The following is an 18,260-nucleotide window of genomic DNA, read 5'->3' as shown; positions in this document are numbered from 1 at the left end:
CGTTCGTTTCGTTTACTCTTTTATTGTTGTAAACAATTGATTTCTGTGTGAAGGTGAGGGGTATTGACCAACGTGGCGATTTTAGGATTGGCCAGAGGAGAGACCAAGTTAAATTGCAATACACTGTGGGTGAAGTGGACTTGGCTGCAAGACAATTAAAGGATTCTACAACAAAGAAGTCACTAGATTGGCCAAAGTATCAGACTTGGTGGCTACAGTTGCAATGCAAACTATAACAACACCTTTCATTTAGAGAGGACGGGAGGTATATCTAGGTTCAAGGAGAATGTATAGAAATCCCTTTCAATTGGCTACATACAATATACAATTGTATATTATAATTAGGTCATGCATGCAACGCTCAATTTAGCTGCCAGCAGAAACCGTTGCATAATTTTGGATATTATCAGAATAATTTTAAGTTTCATAAAATAATATTTTCAAAGGTCCCATAGCATGCTACTTTATCGATGCTTTAATGTAGATATTAGTGGACCCCAAACGCAGTATTTGAAGCCGTTTTCGAAATTCAGCCGTGGTGCAGAATTACTGCCACTACGAGCGAGTCGCACATTGAGCTTTCCCCAAACGCACCATTTCGGAGTCTGTAGCTTTAATGCAAATGAGGAGAGAGGTGGTTCAAGGTGGAGGGTGGGGGTGTGGCCCTGAGCAGCTTGCTGCCACGGTTCCATGCGCTCCGATTACAGTGGATGTATCGCAACGGCGAGGCGCACATAGCCTTTGGCAGTGTTCTGTAAATATTCTAGAACACTCCGGGTGCTCCGGGGGGAGTCCTGGAGCTCTACATCTAAATAATCTATATTATTACGACCAAAAGCTGGGCCTCCAGAAGATATTATGAATCACAAACGACTACTTTGGGTTCGCTAACCCTCTGGTTCTTCCACGTCCACATCAATCTGAAGTAGACTGAACCAGTCTACTTCAGACTGACCAGCGGTCAGCGCTTAGGCACCACTGCCTCCTGCAGCGGGCAGCGCCGACACGGTGGTCCCTCGGCAGCTGGAAGAGGGGCTCAAGCAGGAGATATTTGCGGGCAACAATCCCTTTCTCCTCCATGTCGTGGTTCATGTACTTCAGGGAGTCAAAGCCAAAGTTCCTTTCCCCCAATTCCTTCTCAAACATGTCTGAGATAACGCCCACTACAAGTCTCGTTGTGGAAATACAAGAAACGAGAGTCCGACGTGTTATGTGCCATATAACACCAACAGCAGACCGGTTACCCAAATAACAAAGAAGTGTACCATACTTGCGTTACAGTATGTGTAATCACACACACACACACACACGGCGCTCTCACGGGCGGATCTCATTGGCGGGCTAAATTTTTCTGGGCTGGCAAGACAGAGAAAGGAGGGGTTGCATCTCCCCTTATGACGACACACCGGGGAAATACCAAAACGGAACGTCTGAGCTTCGTTTCTTCAAAGGCGGGGCAGAATGCCTACTGGTTGTTTTACAACACAATTTCTAGCTACTGGGGGAGCATAGGTAGGCTAGGGGATCTCATATTAATGTTAAAAAACCTCAAAGTGAAATTTTCATGACATGGGATCTTTAATAAGAATGACACCACATTTAAATATATAATATATTTACCTGCATATCTTTTATATTGCAATATGTTTACAAGCTGACCCGTTTATGCAATGTATAGCGGAACTATTTTTCTGAGGTGCAGACGTTTTGTTGATGTAGCAGCAGCATCGGAGCATGCAGCGCATGTCGAGCCAACTGCCGCTCCTTGAGATAAGTGGTAACGTCTTTACATCCATTAGTTCACCGAGAGACACACGGGAAAGAAGTTGCCAATCAACCATCCAATTTTATAATGTTAAGATTGGCTCGGAATTCTTCTCTGACACTCTGACACACAACTGCTTCAGACTTCGTAACTTGGTCAATTTTAACCGTTAATCTTCGTTCAAACATGGAGCAAATTAACAACTGATATGTTTGAGACTGAACAACTGAACTAGACATGAAGGAATAAGGTCAAAACTTTTCCTAAATACTACCACACATACCTAGCTATTCTGTATTTTCTCAAATGTATTCAAACTTTGTCGCATTGTCTATTAGTTTAACTCTTCCATTTATTTGTTTCCAACATTTATTTTTAAATGGTGTGCAGGTTTACATTGTTTACTCCATTTAGACTGTTCAAATCCCTTCACTTGATTTAAGCCATCGAACATTTCTTTACGTCTTGAACTAGGTTGCTTTACTAAAACATATTTCCAACCTCACTTTTCACGAAAGCACTTACCACATTTTCTGAAAGAAATGCATTTTCTAGTGTGTTTCATGGCGAATCATCTGAAGACATGCAGGATGGTCGGAATCGCTGAGGGAAGATGTGGTATAACTCCTATAAAAGCAGTAGGCATATTAGGGAATATTGCACTACGGTCCTCATGTTTTTGCACATAGCGGAACAGGAAGTTAATGACTATTCAGATGTAAACCTACCGGCACTTTTAGCTGCTCATGACATGTTTGGTTATTGTAATTTCACTGCTGTCGTTCATTAAAGCAAGTGAACAAATGGTAAGTTGTTCTTATTTATAACCAAACATCTGGATTAAGCCAAGCAGACATCTCCGACGTCGCGAAAGAATGCGATCAAACGAGTGGGCAGACCGCGTGTGTAACGTCCCCCGGGAACCTGGATATACGAGCGCATCATTGAAAACAAACAAAATTACAAAACGGAGACCAAGGATGAATGTGCCTTGCCCTATCAAGGAGTGTGGCTACAGATGCAGAAGCAGCAGTGGTGGTGGCCATGCTGAACATACACGCGACCACGCATGTTGCAGCCCCCAGGGAACCGCGAGCAAATGCCAAAATGGAGAAACTCAGGCACCCGTCCATAGCGTTGGCTGGAACAGCCGAGACCTGGTCATACTTCCTAACCCGCTGGGGTGAGTAAAAGAGGGGCACTAAACTAATTGGATCAGATGTTGTCACACAACTGCTAGAGTGCTGTGAGGAGGATTTGAGAAAAGACCTCACCCGTGCTGCAGGCAAAAGCCTAGAGGACAGTGATGAAAAGGACGTTCTCTCTTCCATGAGGGCACTCGCTGTCCGTGCGGAAAACACAATGGTAGCTCGAGTGGCCCTATCTAACATGCGACAGGGACACGAAGAGCCCATCCGATCATTTCATGCTTGCTTAAAAGGGCAGGCAGGCACGTGTAAATACGAAATGACATGCACTGAGGAGGGGTGTGACCAAGTCAACGACTTCACAGAGGAAATACTGCGCGATGTGATCGCCCGCGGCATAGCAGACCAGGAAATACAGCTCGATCTGGTTTGGCGAAAAGAATCAGGATATGCCACTAAAGGACATGATAGAGTACATCGAAGCCAAAGAGTCAGGAAAGCGCTCAGTGTCACGCCTGCTTGACCCCCAGAGCACGGACTCTATCAGCAGCTCATACCGACAGGGGAAGCAGCAGGACGACCGGAAATGCAACCGTGAGAACCACCTCGACAAGGTCTGCCTGGGTGGCCGATCATCTAGGCCCGCGCCAGAGGAGACTGATGGGGTGTGCGACGAACAGCAGACGACCGCCTTCGGCGAGCTGTGCACACTCACCATTACCGCCGACATGGTACGCACACTCCCCCTCGCTCACCACCTGTATGATGACATGTGTGACAAGTGGATGAAGCGCCCGTCCAACTCACAGCCATACATCCACCTCACACTCACGATTGAAAACGAGGATTACAAAGCACTGGGCCTCGACCTCCGGGAACGCACCCGCACTGTGACTCCGCCTGCCATGGTTGACACGGGGTGCCAGAGCTGCCTGATCGGCATGATCTCAGACAGGTTCCCAACGCTCGGGGAGGTCAACCTCGCGACCTCAGACCCATGTGACTGCCCGCGGCATGCAGAACCTCCAACCAGGCCAACCACGCTCCCCATGCCGGCCACGGAGGCTAACGGGGAAGCTCTACGGAGACACTTATTTGGTCTATACGCTCAGAGCACATTCAATACATGCCCCCACTAGCCCTTGCCGAGGATGTCTGGTCAACAAGACCAAGTGTGTGGACGACACACTCCTGTGGGGTGATACAGTTGTGGAGAGCTACTTCCAGGCGGCACATTTGGCTTCTGGCTGTTCCAGAAGCACTGTCAGTGCACGGCTGCACGCCGGTCAGGCCCTTCCGCTGCGCCGATGGATGGAAGATGACCCTTGTCGGCAGCAGGTTCACACACGCGGCCGAGTCCAGATACGCGCCTGTAGAGGGCGAGGCGCTCGCAGTCGCTAACGCCTTGGACAAAGCGCGCTACTGCGTGTTGGGCTGCAGGGACCTGATTGTGACAGTCGACCACAAGCCATTACTTAAACTCCTTGGCGACCGAGCACTCGACGACATACCCAACCCCCGTCTCAGGAACCTCAAGGAGAAGACCCTGCGCTATCGTTTGCGCAACATACATGTCGGAATGAAGAACAGGGCTGCAGATGCCTTGTCGGGCAGGCCGGTCGGCACACCGTGCCCGTCGCCCATGGATCTTCCAGACGACAATGCCGCCATGGTGACCCACCTCTCACCCAGCGCACACGCTGATGTGCTGTCTCTCATACGGTGGGCAGGGCCGGTGGCCGATGATGATGAGGAGGGCGACCTGGCCTGGTGCGCTGCGGGGCTTGAATCACTGCAGTCCGTGACATGGGACCACGTCAGGGAGGCCATGAGCAGCAGGGTCGATATGCGCACCGTTGAGGAGAAGGCAGCAGACAGCTCCCGCGAGTCAAGGACTGGGATGCCGGTGGCGATTCGTGGCTTCCATCAGTACCGCGAGGACATCACATCAGCTGATGGGGTGGTCCTGTGCAAGGATAGGGTAGTCATACCACCCTCACAGCCCGCGCCGCCGCCGACCCTGCCTGTCATGGCCATCTACCCCTTCCAGGCTGTGTGTTCAGACTTTTTCATGCACAGGGGTGTACACTATCTTGTGATAGTTGGCCGCTACTCGAATTGGCCAATCATCTCGAGGTCGACGGGAGGCGCCACAGACGTCATATTCCACCTACGCCGTGCCTTTGCCACGTACGGGACTCCGGAAGAGCTTGCATCGGACGGGGGACCAGAGTTCACCTCCGCCGAGACCAACGCCGAGGCAGATGGGGCGTGCACCACCGCCTCTCATCGGTGGCCTTCCCCCACAGCAATTGCCCAGCAGAGATCGGGGTGAAGACGATGAAGCGGCTCATCATTGACAATACAGGCCCGAAGGGCGAACTCGACACCGACGCTGTGCAGAGGGCGATACTCCAATACCGTAATACACCGGACCCTGACACAAAGCTATCCCCGGCGAAGTGTGTCTTCGGCCGGCCCATCCGCGACTTCATCCCGATTGCCCCCGGGAGGTACAGATAAGGTAATATACATTTCCTACGGAGAAAAATAATACCTCAGGGGTAATCTTCTTTAAGGAGATTATCAAGATACCAATGTGTGTGGTGGTTGAAGTGCTTTTGCCTTCAATTCTCAGGGATATTCCGAAGATGGCGACGCCTCCTCACGAGCCAGTGGGAAAGCAACTCCGGGGAACAGAAGCAGTCTCTTTCAGCAACGGTCATTCACTCGGCTGAGTTCTGTTCTTCTTCTTGTGGATTAATTTTGCAGACAGGCTTCCGGATTATTATCAAAAGGAAAACCGAGACAGTGATTAAAAAGACAAAAAATCGAGTCAAGATGATACAAATGTAGCCTATTCATGATAACTTAAAGGGGACCTATTATGCTTTTTCAACTTTTATAACCTATAAACGTTGTTATAATGATTGATAGTCATGTTTAACCATACTAAAGTGTCAAATAATGACTTACATGCATTTCGATGTATTCCCTGCTGACAGTCTGGGGTGGCTGTGCAGAGCGCTAAACACTCGGGACAACAATTGCGATTCACTTGTTCACATTTCCGGGAAACATCTACATAGACCTACTCCTGCCACGCCCCCATATGCCTGGTCAAATCTGCCCGCGCGAGCGCTCCAAGGAAGGTAACCAATCACAACGGAGTTGGGTTGGCAGGAGGGGGGCGAGGGGGCGGAGAAGGACGAAACGGAGCGTTGACAGAGAAGGCTGAAAGCGCCCAGATGAGAGGAAGAGTTTCCCGAAAATCTACATCGTTTTTTGTGTATGGTTAAACATGAAAAGCAATCATTATAACAACGTTTATAGGTCATAAAAGTCGAAAAGCATAATAGGTCCCCTTTAACAGTGTTCACCTGTTTGAGGGAAAATGATTGAGTCTTTAAGGAACATCTTTTCCATATTTCTGATCACAGTATGGAAAAAAGCAGAGTTAATGGGAGGCCCTAATCCAGGGGATTCCCTTTGTCATTCATAACACCCCCTGATCCTCTGCTAGGGGCCCCTTGGATCAGATGACGTCATCGTTTGCGTATCTGGCGTCCACACAAATCCTAACATGAAAACGCATACGGCCGGTTTTTTTTTTGGTTAAAGTCAACAATTTAACTTTGCAGTCAGTTCAAATTCATCTCATATGTTGACATTATGCTTCTTATGAAGTCACGCTATCAAGCTTGGTGACCAGGAGCATACCTTCAGAACTCCCCAATAAAGCAGTCCAAACCAGCAGGCACTGTGGAAGACTGTTTGTTTTCCATCGTTGTTTTTGGAGAGCATCAGGAGCAAAGCAGCGTAGCAAGATTAGCCTGTTGAAGTCTTTATATGTTGGGGAGCTGCAACATTATAACTGATATATATCATATTTTTACTGTAGGTATATGCTTCGCCGTTCAAATGTTTTTCATGCATGGTTGAATGGCTAAGGAATTTGACTAGAAGTAAGCTTTGCCTTTTCTCGTAATCACCGGAACCAAACTCAGGAAATAATTAGGAGTTTGTAGCTAAGAAGGATTAAGCTGTCATAAAATAGTTAGTGCAACCTGTTTATTAGTAATATTTACCGGGCTGAGATATGAATGATGATCAAACCATGAATTGATTGAATCAGTTGGTTAAAATCCTAAACAGACTATATTCCAGGTGTTGGTGGTTTTATATAGGATAACAATTTATTTTAATATAGGCCTACCTATACTATTCTAATATTCATCCATCTATTTCAGTTTGGTAACCATTAACCAGTAAATGGCTGTGTCAGCACTTTAATTTTGTCCTTTGTTGGTTTTGTTAAATTCATATGCATCAATCAAAAAGGCAGATAAAAATTGTTAATCATAGAAAGAATAACGCTGACAATTAAGACGACGGTCAAAAATTACAATCCATGTTTCATTTAGTTATCAATGACAAGCAGTGGCTACAGTGGCGTGACATTTTGAGGGCAGGTTCGGTAACAACGTTGTGGGATGAATATTCTCTCTATGGCTCACTTGACTCTACAGTGGAGTTTGGTATCAGGTTGAACTGAATCCTAGCATCTTCTCAGAGATGAAATGGAAAGGTTTCCAAATAAGTACACTGTTCATCCAATTGCTTCTTCCTATATGCCTGACGGGTAATCAATGCGGGTCGCTCACGATTATTTATGTTCATGTCTAATCAAGTCTTCTGGAGTTGTTGTTTATACTATTTATTTATTTATTTTTAGGTATAAGACAGAGTGGGGCACCTCAAATGCTTTTGCTACAGCTCCCCATATTAGGATAGGTACTGGCTGTCTGATTCAAAGACGAAAAAGTACAGAACGATAAGATATAAAGACCAGTCCATTTGAGGATGTTCAGGAGACTTTGCCAACGTGAACCCTCAGATCCTCCTGTCCCTGCTCAACTGGCTTACTTTCTATTGCACCAGACTAGGCAGTAAGGACTTTCTGGTTAGACTCCTTTATTGGGAAACCACATTCCCTGACCTCTGACCTGCTATTGTCCATCAAATAGTACATGGTATTTTAGAATAACCAGCCAGACAACATTCTGTTTGTTGAACGAGAAGAAGATGGATAATTGAGGTGAAGGAATTTGGTACCTTTTGAAAATATGTTGCGTATTTAATGAATTCTTAATGAAACAGACTAATCTATGGGCAGAATGAACGCTGGACCCCAACCCCTTGGGTCTCAAACCCAAGCACTTCTTTTAGAATCAGTCTTGCTGACTGGTGATGAAAATCTTGCAGTTAAAGTCAACAATTGAAAGTTGCAATCAAGTCAAATTCATCATGACCTCAAATGGAGATATTATGCTTCTTATGAGGTCATGCTATCCAGCTCGGTGACCAGGAGCATGTAGCTTCAGAACTCCCCAATAAAACAGTCCAAACCAGCAGGCACTGTGGAAGACTATTTGTCTTCCATCATTGTTTTTTGAGAGCATCATGAGCATAGCAGCCTAGCAAGATTAGCCTGTTGCAGTCTTTATATGTTGGGGAGCTGCAACATTATATCTGATATATATCATATTTTTACTATTGGGATATGCTTTGCAGTTCAAATGTTTGCTCATGAATGGGTGAATAATTTGACTAGAAGTGAGCTTTGCCTTTTCTCTTAAGCACCGGACCCAAACTCAGGTAATACTTTGCAGCTAAGAAAGGATCACGATTCACCTGTTATAACATACTTAATGCAACCTGTTCCCAAATAATATTTATCGGACCAAGATATGAATGACGATCAAACAATGAATTGATTGAATCAGTTGGTTATAGGGATGGGCGTGAGGAATCGATTACTCAAGTACTCCTCGTTACAAATGAACTCGGTTGGTGGACAGGCAAACTCGAGTTTGCATAATACACACACAAAAACAAATTTTTCTGAAGCAAATGTAAACATTTTCTGTGCGGCGCCACTAACGCATGCCGTGAGCAGTGGCACAAAGCAAATTAAAAGTATCCAATTTCTGTGTGGCGCGTGCCGTGCCGCGCGCAGGCACGCCAGAATTTAAAAAGTTAACAGATGGCGGTTAAAGCAAAGCGCAGCGAAGAATTGAAGAACTTTAAAGAAATAGGAGATCATAAGGTGAATTGTAAAATATGCCAAGCGAAATCAAGCTACCAGAGTACTACAAGTAGGCTACTATGAGCAGGGCCGTAGCACCAAATCCTGGGCCCCTATACTATAGGTACTGCTGGACCCCCTGTGCCAGGTTGTTGACGGGGGGGGGGGTCCGGAGCGATTGTTGACGGGGGGGGGGGGGGGGGTCTGGAGCGATTGTTGACGGGGGGAGGGATAAAGAAAAAAAAAAAAACGGTAAGGTAAAAAATTTTTTTTTTTTTTTTTTTTTGGTCATGGGCCCCCCCTCTGCCTTGGGCCCCCCCACAACTGTCCCCTTTGTCCCCGCAGTCCGACGGCCCTGACTATGCGGCAACATATGCTCCTGAAACACAACTGTGAGTTCGGGAAAGCAGACCCGCAGCAACCAAGTGTGTCGGCTATTTTCACCGCCGCAAGACGCAGCTATCCCGGCTGTGTAGAGAAGATCACAACGCTGAGTATTTCCATTGTACATTTGCTGCCATTTTATTTGCAGCTTTAAATTATTTGCAATGGTTAGGCTACTTGTTTTGTTTTTTGTTTTTTTTAAACCGTTACAGGCCTTGGTTCGACGTGATTTAAATTGTGAGACGCATATTTATTTTTGTAAGGAAAATGAGTTTTGAACGTTTGCAAAAATAAATAATGAATACTCTGATAACTCTGACTGTTTTGATGGAAAATAAGCATTACATGTTTGGTTGGTAATATTACCGTTCATCACTAGGCCTACTGCTGCAGATGCGTTGCATTCTAAAAATAGATTTGATTAAACGAGTACTCGATTGATCCTCGAGGAATTCCTTTGATCACTCGAGTTTGGAATTTACTACTCGTGCCCATCATCATGAAATCCTAAACAGAGTATGACAGGTGTTGATGGTTTTAAATAGGATAACCATTTATTAAAATATACCTATACTATTCTAATATTCATACATATTTTCAGTTTAGTAACCATTAATAAGTAAATAGCAGTGTCAGAACTTTTATTTTTTTCTGTAGGTTTGGTTCCGTTCATATTCATTCATCAAGAAAGCAGATGAAAATATTCCATGGAAAGAGAAAAGTGCTGACAATTAAGTTGACGAACAAAACAATTTTTTTGAAATGTTTATTGTCATCCAGAATCTCAACATTTGATGAACGGAGATGTGTGCTCAAGCACAGAGATCAGCTGTCAAACACAGAGATCAGTTCTCAATCAAAGAGATCTTTCCCGAACAACCTCTCTTTACTCTTTCTGACCTTCAGAATTCTCAGAGCTCCAGACGGTCTGAGCATCCTTGTCAAGGACCAGGTGACCTTCGTTTGTCATGGTCAGACGCATCTTGTTGGAGTTCGCTTCATTCCAGGTGACAGAGGACCACACGGCTTTCCTCTCCTTGGTGTACATAACCAGGTTGTTGTCCTCTTGCAGCAGAACTCTGATTCCCCCATCGTTAGCCGTGTTGGAATGCCAACTTGGAGACCACTTGTAGATGACAAAATTGCCGTCATCCTGGGATTGGTTGAAATCAAGTCACAAAGTTATTATAAGGTATCGAAAGAGCCACCCCTACTTTTTCTTTTTTTTTTTTAAACAAGCAAGAAAATATTTGCTGCTTCTTATCTATTTAAATGTTGTACTTGTTTGGAAGGTTTTTTTGTTGTTTTGTGAAGTCATAATATTTTCCCCTATCTGCTTTGAAACGCTTGATTCAAATTACACATCAAACCTTTCAACAAATGTTATGCTAAACTGAATTGAGATGATGGAAACGAAAATAACTTTTTTTGCTCACCTGAAAGATTGCTTTGTGGCTCCCATCTTGACTCATAAGGGAGTCGCCCTTACGAAGCTCCTGGTTGGTGGCTATGAAGTTGAATTGCGTCATTCTGAAGACTCACCCTAAAAGACACATTAATAGGGACTCAAACATCATCTATGGAGTTGAAGTTCTCATACAGAGGCAGGCACTCTCAAATATATTCTCACAGCAGATTTCCCTCACTCATAACTGATGGATTGCTATTATCAAACAATAGCTCCTAAATATTACCTACACCGTATCTAAAGTGTATTCTAGTTGGTTATCTTGAACCTTTTACTAAGTGCAGTTTCCTCACACATGTGACTGACCTGTGAAGGCAGATGTAGATGTTGTGATGAGAAGTTGAGGTGAAGCTGTCGTGGAGTTGGCCGCTATTTATCGTTCCAAGACAAGGTGAGGCAGCTAGGGGCGTGTGTACTGGGCCCCATAATATTGCCCTCTGGGGAAATAACATCATTCTATTTGTTGAAAGAGAGGGAGGGGGATGATTGAGCTGAAGGAATTGGTGACCTTTTGAAAATACGTTGCGTAGGGGTTCCATCTGATAAGGCACGGCGTTGACTACATCCTGACATCCTGAGGAGGTTCACCGATAGTTTACCATCTGGTTAATCAATACCATAGTTTATTGGAGGGCACAGCTGCTATCAGGGTCCTGACAGAAGTGTATAAGAAGTCTGTGTTTTAGTCAAAACAGCGGTCTTCAGCTTGTGCACATCTTGGAGGGGCACAGAGTGATTTCCCATCCAGGGGTCTTCAGCCTGCGGAGCTCTTTGAGCGACAGGATGGTTTCCCATCCAGAGAAGACTTCGGCTCATGGAGATCTCGGAGCAGCACGGTTTGATTTCCCATCCAGGGGTCTTCAACCTGCGTGCCTCTTGGAGGGACGCAGGATGATTTCCCATCTGGGGACTTCTCCTTGCGGAGCTCTTTGGAGAGACACAGGGAGGACTCCCATCAAGGGTCTCCAACCCAAGCACTTCTTTAAGAATCAGTCTTGCTGACTGGTGATAAAAAGCTTGCAGTTAGAAATTCTTTACTTGGATTAAACGTAAACCCTCATTAGGGTTTGGTTAAAGTCAACAATTGAACTTGTTAGTTGGTTAGTTAGTTGCAATCAGGTCAAATTCATCATGACCTCATATGGAGACATCATGCTTCTTATGAGGTCATGCTATCCAGCTTGGTGACCAGGAGCATGTAGCTTCAGAATTCCCCAATAAAACAGTCCAAACCAGCAGGGACTGTGGAAGACTATTTGTCTTCCATCATTGTTTTTGGACAGCATCATAAGCATAGCAGCCTAGCAAGAATAGCCTGTTGCAGTCTTTATACGTCGGGGAGCTGCAACATTATATCTGATAATATATATATCATGTTTTTACTAAAGGGACATAGGGAAGTAATGTGACTAGAAGTAAGCTTTGCCTTTTCTCTTAAGCACCGGAACCAAACTCAGGTAATACATAGGAGTTTGTAGCAAAGAAGGATTAAGATTCAGCTTTCATAAAAAAGTTAGTGCAACCTGTTTACTAACCTGTTTATCGGGCAGAGATATGAATGATGATGAATTGATTGAATCAGTTGGTTATCATGAAATCCTGAACAGACTATATTCCAGGTGTTGGTGGTTTCATATAGGATAACCATTTATTATAATATACCTTTACTATTCTAATTTTCATAAATCTATTTCAGTTTGGTTACCAGTAAATGGCTGTGTCAGCAGTCAGCACTTTCATTCGGCTCACTTTCATGTTATTGCCCTCTGGGGCAATAACATAATTCTATTATGTTAAAAGAAAAGAAGAGGGATAATTGGGCTGAAGAAATTGGTGACTCTTTGAAAATATGTTGGGTCTCAAACCCAAGCACTTCTTTTTTTAATCAGCCTTGCTGACCGGTGTTGAAACCTTTCCGTTAGAAAGTCTTTAATTTAGTTAAAAAACACTCATCCTGGTCTGGTAAAAATTAACAATTGAATATTGGAATCCGGTCCAAATAATCATGACCGTATATGAAGACATATTTCATCCTTAACCTCCAACTGGGTGACAAGGAGCATATAGCTCCAGACATTCCCAATTGTAGCTCTCTCAGACATTTAGCGCTCCATTTACACATTATACACGTTTATTTGAGTTCATACAGTCAAAAAAGTATGAAAAAGATATGTATGAATGTTAAAGGGTATTGTTGATAAAAAAAAATTATCTGAGATGTCCCACCTTCAAATATTGTATGTTTAAAAATTGTGTGCGCTTTATGTAAGGTTACATTAATTTAATTTCATTCATTAGTCTTTAATCATTTATATTGTATGTACTGTTTAATGTGCTTTTACAAGAATAATGTAACATGTCTTCCGTAGATTTCAGCATTCATGTTGTGTTTACTCGTTTGGACCTATAAATCAATTAATACTAGCTTGAGAGGCGGACGAAATGACTGAGAGATATATAATTTAAACCATTTTAAGTTTTATTTTCTTGTAGTTTTCGTGGTGTTAGCTGATGAAAGTGAGTGATAATATGAATCTTCAAAAGACATCTGAATGATCAGTGTCATCAGCGTAGACAACAAGGAATTCTGGGTGAGACCCCTTTCTGAGACAACCTCTTTTCCAGTCCTCTGACACGCACACATGTTGCACATGCAAATATTAGAAAGTATTTCAGAAATACCTGCCATACAACCATCTGTCTGTGTAAAATAAAGAGAGGAGGGGGATGATTGAGCTTAAGGAATTGGTGACCTTTTAAAAAAAGAAAGAACTACTAAAACATGATGAGACAGATCCTCCCTCCTCTCAGACAAAAATGCCTGTGGGAACCAAACCCCTTGGGTTTCAAATACAGCCACTTCTTACATAATCAACCCTGCTGTCTGGTTTTGAAACCAGTCAGCCGTTCTTGGGTTCAACTAAAACCCTCATCAGAGTTTGGCAAAAGTCCATAATTGAACGTGCAATCAAGTCAAATTGATCAGGACCTCATATGAAGACATATGCTTTATATGAGTGTTTAGAGTTATTTTATTTTTTTTGGTTTAGCACAAATACAACATCTGTGCAAGGCTGGAGCAAAGCCTATGAAGGCTTGTACAGAGTTCCACGTCTATGAAGGTATGCTATACAGCTTGGTGACCAGGAGCATATAGCTTAGAAATCCCCAATACAACAGTCAAAACCAGCAGGCACTGTGCAAAACTATTTGTCTTCCATCATTACTTTCAGAGAGCATCATGAGCATAGCAGCCTAGCAAGATTAGCCTGCTGCAATCTTCATATGTTTGGAGCTTACATTACAGCTGATATATATTCAATTTTTATTATATACTGCTATCAGGGTCCTGACAGAAGTGTATAAGAAGTCTGTCTTTTAGTCAAAACAGCGTGTGCACATCTTGGAGGGGCACAGAGTGAATTTTAATTGAAAACATTCATGAGTAGGTCCTATCACATTAAATAGATTAAGGTTCAAACTGACACTATAACATTCATGTGGGCTATGTGGGGTAGATAAGAACAAATCCAGTCTCTTTTATCAGCTGTGAAAATATGACACATTGGGAGTCCTTTTCCTCCTGCCAGAAAATGATCTCAAGCCCTCTCTTGGTACTGAAATGTTTTATATGCCTTAAAATGTGTTGAGAACATTCATGAGTATCAAATTACATTGATTCTATCCCATCCAGTGTATATTACCAGCTGAAACACATTGACATGGGTAAATATAAGACATTTCAGGCCTGACCGGGAAGGGCGTCGATGCCATGGGTCGATGCTAGTGTCACTTCCGCAAAACAATCAGCGTCGGCACAGTTGGCGCCATAGACATCATATATTATAGACGGAGCATCGAATGCTACCGCCTACTGGCGCTGACGAGACGCGGGGCTGCCATCTTGGAGTGGTCATCCGCTCCACTCAGTGTAATCCGTTTGGCTGGAGCAATGAACTTTCAGCGCATTTAATTAATCATACCTCACTGAATACCACTGATTTTCATGCGGTTTTTTGTCATACGTGTAGCTATGATAAAGGCCACATGGTTTGGCGTGTTTTAATATTCAATACCAATTATACCAATAGTACGGTAATGTTAAATCTCACTTCTGAAAAGTAATCCCCCCGATTCCTATTGTGGATTGTCCGCCGATTTGAGCAGGGATATGCTGAACAACAGCCCGTCATCCTGTTTCTGCTGCTGTTGCTGCTCCCGGTTGACCACTCCAAGATGGCGGCCGTATTTCTCGCGTCCCAGCAGCCAATGCTCCGTCTATGCTATAAGATGTCTATGGTTGGCGCCTTCAAAACAGCCCGGAGGTTCGGAACGGCCGATTCTTACCTCCGGATCCGGACGAATTTCGTCCGTCCGCCCCAAACGTTGCCTCCGGAACTACTCTTCATACCTCCGTCTGGTTACAGCGTTGTTATGGATGTTACGCAATAAATCCTCTCGAGGGCATTGACTGTCGTTTCACAAATTAACGGCATCGACAATCGCAAACATGATATCTGTAGAGATGATTTTGCTTTGTGTCATCCGAAATCGGCGACAAAAAGTATAGGCCTATGCGGCGGTGGCATGTGACACCCCTCACCAACCCGCAGATTATTCCCTCAAAATGTTCTTAAATGACCAGTTACAACTCATTGCCAAAGCAGGGGAACAATAAAATAAAAAGGTCAGGTATAGTATAATATAAGTATAAAACGTTAAATACAATATATATACATATCAGATATTGTACTACTCTATCTATTTTCACGAATGGTCTGACTTTTGACTCTAAACTGCTGCCCCGATTTCCGGTGGTATTGCTCCTTTTCTCCCGGAGCACTCCGGATTCGTAAACTCAGAGGCGACGGACCCATTGACGGACGAAACACCTCCGGGATCGGACGAAACGGTCCGTATCCGTATTTACCGTAGGGTGTGAATGGGCCTTTACGTGTCTTTACGTAAACCCTACCCCTTGTTCCGAAATCAGTGTTCAGGAAACGTCACAACAATGGCTGCCCATTTCATTGATAGACTAAAGTGAATTTGCAGCAAGCAATAGGAGGCGAACTTAACACCAATTATAACATTTGCATTACGATACATTATAGCTTACAATTATAAATATCACATGAAAGATTCTCGCTCATGTTCAACAATTCCAAGCAGTTCTCATAACTGATTCATCTGATTCAGCAAAAAGGTCCCTGGGGGCATCCATACTTGTTGTTCTGAAGTCTAGTCTCACGAACGATCTGTTTTTCCCGTTTTGTGTCATAGCCTACGAACTTTTGAGGAGCGTTTCCTGAACACTATTATTTCGTGAGAAGGAAAGGTTTACGTAGACACGTAAGAGCTTCCGAACCTCCAAGCTTATTTGAAGGCGGCATCAGAATTCCGAGAGATGAGGACAAAAAGAGGGCGTGCCTCCTTGAAATGCCGCAAGAAAGCTGGGAGATTTCCCCACTAAATCGGAAGGCAGGGGCCCCTACGCAGGGTCGGCCCTGGGCATAGGCAGTATAGGTGAATGCTAAGGGCGCATCCATCGACAGGGGGCGCCAAAAATATGTCTCTTTTTTTTGTCTTTTCTTTTTTTTTGCATACTGTATTCATCTAACTTTAACTTCAATGTTTATATTACTTAGTACCAGTAGTTACGTTGAAATAAATATTAGACAACATAACATAACATGTAAAATAAAAGAGCGCCCTAGTTTCCGTGTCCCCCCCCCCTCCCCATAGACTCTACCTGAATCGGGAGGTTGGGAAGGACGAGTTACCATAGTTACCCAATTGATACATCATTCTAACCGGAGAGGAGAAAGCTATCTATTTGCACATCACAATGTCAAAGAAACCTAAACACTCTGGCGCCCAGGGGAGGAAGAGAACGAAAGAAGAGGAGGAAAAACGGGAAAAGACAGAGACACTAAGCTTTAATTTGTTTATCTTTAATTGAGGCCTGGCTGGCTGTAGCCAACTGGTCACTTTGTCTGGCTCTTGTTCACCTTTATATCTTTATTTCTCTGGAGCTAACTGTTCCCTATACATAACTCCGCTTAATACGTGGCTATTGGTTTAATTTATTCACTTATCAAAGCAATATTTGGTTTTATTATTTAGTAAGTACAAATAATCAGTAGTAATAAACAGTTGTCAGGGCGTAGCGCGTTTCCAAGCAACGTGTAAACAACTTAACCAGAGTTAACTAGTCATGCAGTGTTTGTTTTAAAAAAGTAAAAGGAACATCAGCTCTTTACCTAGCTGGTCCGCTGCTCAATCCAAACCCACACGCTTCAATGAAAATCAAAACATGTCAGCTATGTTCATAGGTCCATAACAGTTTGTAACCCACAGTAAAATGGGGGTATTATCCTTAAATCATCCAATGCATTGTAGTAACCATTGTTAGAGCGGTGTGTATTTTCAAGCTGATTTGGGTGATAGTTTGTGGTTTGCATGTCTTACATTTCCACTGTCTTTCATTCAATAATATATTATTGTATTTTTTTTACACTTCAGTTGAGTGCTTGATTAATCTCAGGTTAGAACCAAACTAGATAGACCATACTACATTTAATTGTATTTACAATAATTTGATTCTGAACTCATATCTATTATTGTGCTTATGAATGCCTTTAGTAAACATCATGCATTTCTTTGCAGTATTGCTTGCATACCTTGTTGTATGAATGGTTCATTGCGACTTGTTTTGCAAGACTTTTTTTACGGCAAATTGTTTAATTGTTAAAAGTTCTAACGTCTGCAGTATTTGTGCATACCATATTGTGTTTATGATTCATGGCTTGTTACTTGGTTTGTAATATGTTTTGTGTGTTTAATTTTCCATCTAAAACCAAAGAGTCTCAAAGAGAAACCTTTGTAGCTTCTCTGAGTTTATGAACATTGGTACAGTAGTCGAATTTACTGTGCGATCCAAAGGGGTAGGGGGCGCCAGCAAAAATCTTGCCTAGGGCGCCAAATTGGTCAGGGCCGGCCCTGCTTCTACGAATAGTCAAATCTCCTAACGTTTATGCCTCCTTTCCTTAACCTTTGTGGACAACGTCATCGGGTCAAGGAGAGATGAAAAGGTGCTTCCTTTTGAACAGCACTGTTTAAAATTAATTTGACGCCACTTTTCGTAAGAGACGTTATTGCTCGACGGCTGGTATTGCCGACCACTATAGCGTCTCTCGTGTGACACTACAATTTTTCCGAAGATTGAAAACAAGCGCTCTGTGATCCATGCGTTCTTGTCGTATTGATTTCATTCAGCTTGACGCCAACGGTGAGAATCACTTAGGTCTGACTTGGCCGACGGGAATATTTTAGACCACTTGAATTCCAATTCACATTTGAAAAAAAAGAGGCTTAATTTACGTTGATGTTGAAATTATCTGCCCC

At 43.5% G+C, this 18,260-nt stretch overlaps 1 protein-coding gene across 1 annotated transcript; it reads right to left on the bottom strand.

The window, feature by feature from the left end:
- Positions 1–10,133: 10,133 nt before the first annotated feature.
- Positions 10,134–11,268, bottom strand: LOC115547374 (comitin). The gene is made up of 3 exons (XM_030361565.1): positions 11,160–11,268; positions 10,822–10,928; positions 10,134–10,538 (listed from the first exon to the last, which is right to left on the bottom strand). Exons 2-3 carry the CDS (start codon positions 10,912–10,914, stop codon positions 10,272–10,274), a joined length of 360 nt encoding a protein of 119 aa, XP_030217425.1. The 5' UTR covers positions 10,915–10,928; positions 11,160–11,268; the 3' UTR covers positions 10,134–10,271.
- Positions 11,269–18,260: the final 6,992 nt, after the last annotated feature.

This window comes from Gadus morhua, chromosome 7 (assembly GCF_902167405.1).
Source record: "Gadus morhua chromosome 7, gadMor3.0, whole genome shotgun sequence".
Lineage (NCBI taxonomy): Eukaryota > Metazoa > Chordata > Actinopteri > Gadiformes > Gadidae > Gadus > Gadus morhua.
The sequence above is the reverse complement of the archived record's forward strand: the minus strand, read 5'-3'. Positions and strand labels throughout refer to the sequence as shown.